General features: G+C 25.8%; 1 protein-coding gene across 1 annotated transcript; it reads right to left on the bottom strand.

Moving 5' to 3' along the window:
* Positions 1-1966: 1966 nt before the first annotated feature.
* Positions 1967-9941, bottom strand: LOC145838499 (uncharacterized). Its single transcript, XM_082946107.1, has 4 exons — positions 9799-9941; positions 8397-8570; positions 6686-6947; positions 1967-2532 (listed from the first exon to the last, which is right to left on the bottom strand). Exons 1-4 carry the CDS (start codon positions 9848-9850, stop codon positions 2415-2417), a joined length of 606 nt encoding a protein of 201 aa, XP_082802233.1. The 5' UTR covers positions 9851-9941; the 3' UTR covers positions 1967-2414.
* Between the last annotated feature and the right edge of the window lie 318 nt (positions 9942-10259).

The following is a 10259-nucleotide window of genomic DNA, read 5'->3' as shown; positions in this document are numbered from 1 at the left end:
TACAATAAAGATTGGTTGTCAGGTATAATTGAATGAGTATAAAAAATTCAAGTATATAAGTTTTTCTTACTTAAAAAGGTTTTGAACCAACTAAAATTGTTGAATAGAATAAAAATACCTTTTTAGATGTTTAGTTTATATATTAGCTGAGTCGAAACAAGTCTAAAACGATAAAAATTATGTTTAAGATTTTGTTTATTAAACTGTATATCATAACTGTCTACGATGCACCTAAATAATCGATCATTTGAAAAGCTAAAAGTAAATATGTGATAAGCAACACAAGTTAAGAAACTATTTTTTAACTTTTCAGTTTCGTTAGCCTGATTAACTACTTATTTTAATAAAAACTAACAAGAAGAAAACTTATAACAGGAATCATAAAACCTGGCCATGATTTAAACTGAAGTTTTATTTACAGTTATAACCACAATGATATATTTATAATACTCGTTTTGTTTATGGTCTTAAATATTTGGTCTCCAAGTAACCTACGTGTCTTACTTATTAGTAGCTTACAGTACTAAACTAACAAATATTGGTCTTATTTAAACAAATAAAGGTAGCTTATTTCTAAGTTATAAAATAAAACACAAACTAAGAGTCTATATACTTTATTATAGTTAAAACAAGTTTGAAAGAAACTGTTTAAGTCACTACCGAAGTAAAAACTATCGAAAGTGACAACAATCGTAAAAGTTATAAATACTAACAGTTTAGACGAACTAACTAGATATTCTTGATCTCGAAGCTAGGTGCTCTATGTTCTTAAGCTGTTAACTAGATATTGAATTTAACTTGATGGTTCGTAGATCACGCGAACTTCATCGTGACTTGTAAAGCAGCACAATGTGACTAACGTGCATTTGAAAAACAAACGCCGATGTATACGCATCGGAATGACATTAACTCCTTCGAATAAACAATATTGTTTTGGGAAAGCTTATTGTTGTTTTTATTGTTACAAAAAATTCCATATTTATTCACACGCTGTAAAATTAGAAAATTAAATTGTATAATTCAGTACACAGTTATTAAAACAGTTAATGCGTAAGTCTACTTGCCTAATTTGTTTTGTGTGTAGTTCTAGTTGTTTCTAAAAATTAAACCGTCGAACTAATTACTAAGTTTGAATTTTTAAAACCGCTAGTTTTAATCTATGTACCTAAGTCTAATGAAAATCTAAACACCTGGTTTAAATGAAAAAGACATTTGTTTACCAATAACAAAAAAGTAGACAAATAGTGAGAAAATTTTGAATAGAAGTACAAACATTTCTTGTTGAAAAAGAAGTACGTCTAGTTGTATACTTACTGTTCATATTTGAATAAAATTCATAGGAAAATGATTAATAAATACATTTTATTTTAACTCATTATAGTTATCAGTATTACTTGTTTAGCTTTAGATTTCGTTTATTGAAAATTATGTTAATGAAAAAAGATAATCGTTTGCCAAAAAAAAGATCCTAGCGAAACAAGTTCACTGGAATATATTACAATAACAAATTTAAACAGTACTCTTTTTTTATTAAAATACTTGAGTAAATCTGGAATATTTCTTCGACTTTCATAGCTCTGTTGAAGTGTTTTAACTTGTTAACACAGACACTTGTTATCATTTAAAATGTATGCAAATAAAAGAGATAATTAATTGAGAAAATTTTGAATGGAAATATTACATGGCATCCTGTAAATATGTTTCTTAACATTAATCGAACAAAAGGTAGTTAAAATAGTTTTAAATAGTACTTGAAAGCTATATGTGCATTTTTAACTCTTTTTGTGAATGTTAAATGTAAATATATAGGTTTTATAAAAGCACAGGGAAAATTTACATAAGCTTAATAAATTAGCATAAATTTTGAATAGAAATAAATAAAACAACTTTTTGTATACAACTTTATTGAAACATTTTGTAATAAACAAATTTAAAATGATGCTTCGAAGTATTTGCAATGAAAAAGTCTTAGAAGCAGTTACAAGCTTTGCGAGTAAATATGATAGTATAATTGTGCAATTATACGAGACTAAAAAGCAGTAATGTTCAAAATAATAATGCAATTTGATGCCTTAATAACAGCATTAAAGAATGTGGAATAAAACATTTTAAATTATGGAAATTGTACAGTAAATTCGAATACTTTAAAATGCTTACAGAAAATAAAACACAACTTTACAAACGTTTTGTAAAATCATCTTGATGCTTTAAAAAGTTTATGCAGAGTCAATTACGTATTTAAACAATGAGAAGTTATATACAATAAAAAAAATCTGATGCTTCAAAGTAAGAACATGCGCATAAAGAAATAGTGAATGTTTTCAAGAAAAAAATAACTATAATGCTTGAAAATACGTTATAAAATATAAAGTGTTAAGTTTAGTTATTTTTTACAAACTCGATGCAAATTGCATTTAACTAGCAGGTTCAAATGTCGCTGTGAGTGCGTTGTATTTGAGTCCTTCTTCATTCAAATTTTCGTCTTCAATATCGTCATGATAGATCTTATCATCACTACCAACTATCTCGACTCTGCAAAAAAAATACTAACATTTCTTAATTGACATTATTTTAAAATAAATTCAAAAAAAAATAATTAATACACATGTTTGCAAGGTAACATGAAGCCTTGCTTGTTTGTGCGTTTGATTTCGAAAAAAATTGTTTGTATAACTTTAAATTTTATTTTTAAAGCACTTATAACATATCAAATCATTAATAATTATGTAATAAGATGTAATAATATTCTTAGGTTATCTGCCTTTTCTCATTAATATCTACAATCACTTGATATTATTCAACTTTAGTAACTAGAAGAAATAATAACTACTTTTATTTCATACCAAGGGTGGGGAACGCTTTTAGTGTTCGTGTTTGTGTATGTGGGGAAATTTAGTTTTTGGCAGGTAAAAATGTTGTTTTAATACAAAATCAACAAGAACTTTCACATGACTACTGAGGAACTTCCATAGAATTTAGGCGCTGATGTAAACTTTACGAATAAGCTGCGAGAAAACACCTACCGTTGTAATGCATAACTATGTTAAAATTAAGTGTAGGTTTTTAGGTGCATTCACAAGTTTATTTTTCTCACAGCTCCAATTAAAAACTTTTTGATGGTGATGAAATCGATTCGTGTTCTTTGCATAGTAAAGAATCAGTGTCTAAAGATTTGCAACCCAGTACATGCGGTAAGGACTTCTTGTTTACAATACTTTTACATACCTTTTAGAATATGATTAAGTCAGCAATTTTGAAACATAAAAAGCCAGAAAGTACTAAAACTTATACTAGTTACTTTTATTAGCTTTCAATACACATCAGACAATTAATTTTATTTCATCACAGTAACCTGCAACCTAGGTACGCACTTCCTAGATACGTATTTCCGGTATTGCACTTTTTAGCTGAAAAACACTGTGTTCAAAAACAGTTTTCAATTCTCTTTGATTTCAAAAAAAAAAAAACGGACAGTGCAATTTAAATTTGCATGACCCATGATTAAAATATAGGAATAAAAAATACTTAAAAAGTATAATACAAAATTTAGATAATCGAAAAAAATGAACAGTGCAACTAACATTTACATACCCCATGATTGCAACAAGGTAAAAGGAAATACAAAATAAATTAAAAAAACTTTGTGAGTTGAATATAAATAACAATACATAAATATTTACATATTTACAATACATAATATTTACATACTAAAAACAGATATAGCAACTATAAAGCAAGTTTTACCAACAAATTAAAAAGACACAATACCAAACTATCGAACTATATTTGGGAATTAAAAGACGCGAAAAAAGACTATAATTTAGAGTGGGAAATACTCTGCAGAACCAAAACAAAGCCGAAAAACAATAAAACATGCCATTTATGTTGCTTGGAAAAATACGAGATTGAAAAAATTAAAAAAGATTTATCATTAAATAAAAGAAAAGAAAGGCAGCAACCCTGCCTACATAATCAAAATATGTATTTCAAAAGAACAAAAACCACTAAATAATAACAAAAAAATAACAACAAAATAAATCCAAAAACAAGAACAAACAAAGCAAAGATAAGTCAACTTGTACATAAGTTGTTTTTAAAATAGGCTAAGTAAAATTATTCAATTTTAGTTGAAACGTCACAATGTGTTTTTTTGTTTTATTCTTTAAAAATCTTACTTTGTTCTTTATTCGTTCTGAGGAGATGCATAAAGCATCGAAACTAAGTAAACGATTTGAAAATTAGTTGTTTTTTTTTATACTATAAATAAATATTTACATATATATACATTTATTAAGGTAATACTGAAGACTTATAATATAATTTTAACAAAAATGTTTTGCTTTTATGATGAAAGTTAAAGTTTTGGGGGATTTTACTTTAACAGTTATTTATAAACTTTAGTGGTTTTCAACTTGTTTGTATTAGGCTTATTGTAGGCAATTAAAGTCCAAAACTTCCTATGTACGCACTTTGCTGTGTTCAAACCTAGGTGTCAGTTTACTGTACTTTTGTAGTTAACATTAAAAATGAAAAAAAAAAAAATCAAAGTTAAACGCAAAGTACAGTTGCATTTCTTGTAAAAGGAATATTTTTTAATAAATAATAATGACTTGCTAGTTACAAAAATTGACCATACGTGGAATTTGGATCTGGTACAACATTAATGTACATGAAATACATGAAAAAATCATACATAATAAGTATGGAAAATGTGCACGAAACTACACAGAACACAATAAATAGCCCATGAAAACTTATCTAAACACTTTGGCTTAACAAAAAGTTTTTTGTAAGCTTTGCAGTCTTTTTTGGTAAAAATCAATATTTAGTACAGAACCAAATGGCATGCACATTGTCTGCCTTTTAAGGTTGGAATCAGGCAGCTTTTAATAAAAAGGCAAAAAAAAAGTTTAAAACCAGCAGTTTTAATTCTTTAAACAAAAACACTAAGCAAGAGATATTTTGCTTATCATTAAGAAATTTTTTTTTCTAATTTAAAAACATTTTTTTTAGTGTGTTTAAACACTTAAATAACATATGAACTTTTAAATGAACTTCATATACTTTACTATTATATAATAACTATAGTTATAACTGATTACTGAGTAAATGTATAACTAATTACAGCAATGTTAAGACCAGATAATCAAATACCTTTTTTTTTCAGATAAATCAATTTTAGTTAATTAATTAAGCTCTAAGTATAAATTACACGACATTTTTTTAAATACAGTGATTATTTTTATTAAGCTTTCAATATAAGCAAATATACAGTAACTTTTTATCATCAATTTTTCATGGAATTTATAAATCACTAATGCTGTACCTTATTTTTTGAATAAAAATTGTTGTTCACCTTTTCATATTTTGTAATTTTTTGTTTCAAATCAGATTTTAACAGCTAACAAAATTCCGAGTAATATATAAAGTAGGAGTTTTCATGATACAAAAACAACAGTTGGTGAATTCAACATGGACTGCATAGTGAAAGCAAAAACAAATACTTTAATCAAAATTTTCAACTAATGTTCTTTACGATTTTATTTTAAATTACACTATGCACGAAACTTTATTAATTTCGTATAACTCATTTTCTAATGGGCCATTTTTGGAAGTCTTGGTCATGAAATTCTAAATTTTTAGTTTTTTTAAAAACTGAAAACTAAGTAATATTTCCTAAAAAGCTAAAAATCATATTTCAAAACTAAAAAAGCAAGACGTAATTTGGTTATTGTTTTAAAACCAAAAGACATTTATGATGAATAACTGCTACTTGTACTTGTGTAAAAATGTTTTTACAAAAATGACAAGACCTCAAAACAAATTTTAACACTTTTGTGAACAGTCACTTACAGTTTATGCCAAAAGTTATGTAATAATTATTGATTAGAATGTCAATTTTATTATAAAAATACCCTTTTATGGCTTAAACATACTTAGTCTTACTGATTATTTATGCTTATCTAACTTTTATGTTTAGTGTACTTGGGGTGAAGGGAACATACGCCTTAAAACCAACTTGTGCAAATCAAACAACATTGACTATTTGTAACACTTTTATTTTCAAGAACGATCTAAATTTAATATTTAGTAGACATTCATGTTTATGAAATAACTTAAAATTTATTTATTTATTTAAAAATCTACACATTCCACAAAAAGCTGCAAACCTGCATTTTATGAGTCAGCAAAAAAATTTAAAGCTTGAATTATAAATGACTGTTTGAAGAATATTAGATTTATGTTGAGACCTTGTCAGTTTTGTAAAATAAATTAGACATCTGTTATTAATCATAACTATCTTGGAGTTTTAAAACATTATTAAATTTACATATTTTTTTGTTTTTAAATTATAAATTCAGTTTTATTTTTAAATATTGTGTACTTTTTTAAATTTATACCCTTGTCCCTAACCCACCTTACACAAACATTTAAAAAATAAAGACTTAATAAGTACAATAAACATAACATAATTTATAACATGGAAAGCTAAAAACTTTGCTCAACCAGCAAATATACAAATTGTTTACAGGTTTTTGAAGCTACTCCACAAAATACTTTCAACAAGTTTTCCACTTACTTTGTTAGACTTAAATGGTAAACATGTTCACAGCCCAGCAAAATTACCAACCCAAGTAAAACAAACTGACCCATATTTGTTTGCAATAAAATGAAAATGACCAACCTCAGTACAACTTTGGTGCAGGCGTTCATCTTCGGTGCCTTCCAACTGGCAACCACCTTCTTAACACCCCTCTTACCCTCTGTGTTGTCTTGGAAAAAGACCATTTTGTTGCATTGGGACGACAGTGGGGACACGTATAGGCGGTTAGCCCCTTTTTTGAAGGGCAAAAAACGCCCCATGTTGCAGTTTTCATCTCCAGTAATTTTCTCAGCGATTATGGTCAGCTGCTTTATTTTGAGGTTCTTCTTGGCATTGACATACACTAAAAAATAACCCAAAGTTATATAAACCAAAACATTAACTTTTGTTATACTAATACTTAAACAATTTTTCTATCAATGGTTTGAAAAAAACTGTGTACAGCAATTAATTTATAAAAAAACACACTAGCAAACTAAGTAAACACTTGTAATTGTAAAACTAATATTCTAAAGTTGTTTTAGTGTTTGTTATAACAAATCACATTATAATGTTTCATGGTCGGTCAAAAAAAAAAAGCTTTTAAGAATTAAGGGCTTAAAGGGGTAAGTCAATTTTGTTAGTCTTAATTCTTAAATAAATTACTTAGACAAAAGTTAACTTTGTTACAATTTGTTAAAACAAGAATAAATGTTGAAACATAAGCAATCAAAGTTTGAGTTTCATAGGTTCCAAATAGAAGGCAAAATAGACTATTTTACTAAAAACTATCTCCTACAATTTATGTGCTTCTTTTTGAAAACTTTTTCAGTTTACTTGTTATATAGTTATTTGTCTTAACTAAAAAAGATTGCTCTATTTACTGAAATGTAAAGAGCTTTTTTAAATAAACATGTGCGAATTGAATATTTTATTTACTACCAGGTTTGGGTGGCAAAAAGGTGCGACCATTTCAAGTATAATAAAATAGTAAACTGCACATGACAATGTTGCTTATTTATAATGTTAATTAAAAATATTCATGGCTGAAAATCTAGACAAATATTTTATCAGTTTACTTGTTTCAAAGTTTAGAAAAATCAGCCAAAATTATTTTTAAAATTTCAACTAAAGAATTTTTTTTTTAATATACAAAAAAAAATTTTGGTAACAAAATGTAAATTGAAAATAATTTGACATATGTTCTAAATATTGCAAGAGAAATTTGCTGAAAAATTGAGGTCTCAAAAAATAAAAAGAACATTTGTTGTTAGTGAAACTATAAGTTTATTGTAAAATATAAGATGAAAAAATTGCATTTCATAGGTTTGTATCAGAAACTTTTTATAAAACAACTATATCTCAAAAAATAACTGACTTTTTTTCAATTATAAAAACTGACTTATAGTTAAAATTTAAAGGTTAATTTAAAGGTCAATCAATGTTAATTGTGTAAAAATACCCATATATGCCCTTAAATGAAGTATTAAATCTATTTTTTAAAGAATTAAAAAGTTCATCAACATTATGTGCAAACTTTGAGAAACATTTTATTTTAATTTTAATAAGGAAACTAATTGTGGATCATTTTTGTAAACTTTGTAATAATAAAATGTTGTTTTAGAAATTGTATATCCAACTTACTCATAAAATATATTAGTTTAGTAAATACCTAATAAAATTCAAGTTTTCTTTAAATAACATTTTTTTTGGGGAAACTAAGTTGAGACAGAGTTTCATAATCTAATAAAAGAAGTATTAATGACTTTGTAAAATAAAGCATAAGCTACAAAAAAAGAAGATGAAAACTAACCAGCATATTTTTTTCTAGGGTTGAATGTAACAACACCAGTTTCAGTTTTGGCTCCCTTTTTTCTCTGCTTCAATCCAATCTGAAATGTTGGTTTGGAATTCTCAATGAATGAGAGCCAATTGTCACCAAGTTTGCCATGAAATAAAGGAAGTTGACTACTGCACTGGTCCGCATCTAATTAAATTTAAAACATTTTTGCAAGCTGTTTCAATTTAACTCCAAATAGACATTTTTAAAAACATATAATTAAAACAGTTATTACTATACAACTGTGTGTAATTTTAACAGTCTATAGAAATACAAACTAATGGTATGGTGGTTTTATGCTTCAGCTACTTTATACACTTAGTATGATAAAAAATTAATATCTCCAAACTTTTTCAGATTAGATTGTACATATATAAATTTTAATTAATATCATTAGATATTCTCTAAAGTCTAGAGTGAAATATGCTGGTTTTTTATTTTACAACAGGTAATGTTTAACTTTCAAAAAATTATTATTAACTAAAAAATAACTGTTAGCCATTATATTAAGTACAAATTCAAAAAGTAAAAAACATTTAAATTGCTGCTTACAAAAACTTGTATATTTATCATAAAATCTTCATTTACAAAATAATAACAAACAGTAGTTTTTGAACATAAACTTATATAAAAACAACAAAATTAGTTTAAATAAATAATAATTAACTTTGAATTTAAAGTTTTAAACAAGTAAATAATAGTACAAAGAGAGCAAGTAACAATTTTTGGTAATTACATAGGATGATGTCACATCAATATTAAGCTAACATTAATTATACTATATTTGAATTTTTTTTAACAATAATTATAGGCCGAAAATCAATGTTTCAAGCCTTATATATTTATTCTAAAAAGATATTTTGTTTTAAACAAGCTATATAAATACATAATAACATTTTAATTATTATAAACTAAAACATTTTCTCAACTTCATTTTAAAACATCCTATTATATGTCCTGGACAAGAGGTTAAAATGTATCCGGTGTGCAACTAGATAACCAAAAGGTTTTTTTGCACACAAGGTTCTTTGACCAAATATTTTGAGTGCTTTCTTTCTCTTTGTTTTTAAATAAACAGTATATACATAAGATAAAAATTATTGTATTGATATAATTGCTCTATGTTGTATAACAAAATCAATTAAATATTCAATTTTTATTAGTTTATGATAAATAAGTTAAATTTTATTTATGTATCAATAAAATATTAATTATTACCCTTAAATTATGGTTAAAAAAGACATCAATAATAAAAAAAACATAATTTCAGCTTGATATTGGTGCAGACATCATCCTAGGTAATTACTCATTTTTTTTCATTAAAAACATAGATAGTTTGTGACCAGCAATTAATTTACTTTTTCAGAAAACTCACCTTGGCTCAATACAGATCCAATCAGCATAAAGGCTACTAAAATCAGCTTCATTTCTAAATGTGGTTGACTGAACTTAAAAAAATGTAATGTGATTACAAGTTATATTTAGATGTTTTAGTAATAACTATCTAATGATATGTTGTTCTACAGTTTCTCTTCTCAGCATCACTGGTTGTATAACGAGCATGAACTTGGCTTAAATGGCTTTTTTTGTAATTTTATTTTTTAACCAAACTAAAAACAAATTATTTAAACCAATAGGTTTCTGAATAGTGTCGAAAACTAAAACTTTTTTTATAATTTATAAGTATAAAATGATGGGTCAAGTTTCGAAAAAAATAAACAATTTAAAAAAATTTGCATCATTAACATCAGTTTAAAAATACTTCGTTAAGATTACTTTGAATTTGCTCAAAAGTTTTTTTGCTAAGTATTTACAAAGTATACAACTTGTAAACAA

Source organism: Thalia democratica, chromosome 6 (assembly GCF_965202585.1).
Source record: "Thalia democratica chromosome 6, ktThaDemo2.hap1.1, whole genome shotgun sequence".
NCBI classification, from domain to species: Eukaryota; Metazoa; Chordata; class Thaliacea; order Salpida; family Salpidae; genus Thalia; species Thalia democratica.
The sequence above is the reverse complement of the archived record's forward strand: the minus strand, read 5'-3'. Positions and strand labels throughout refer to the sequence as shown.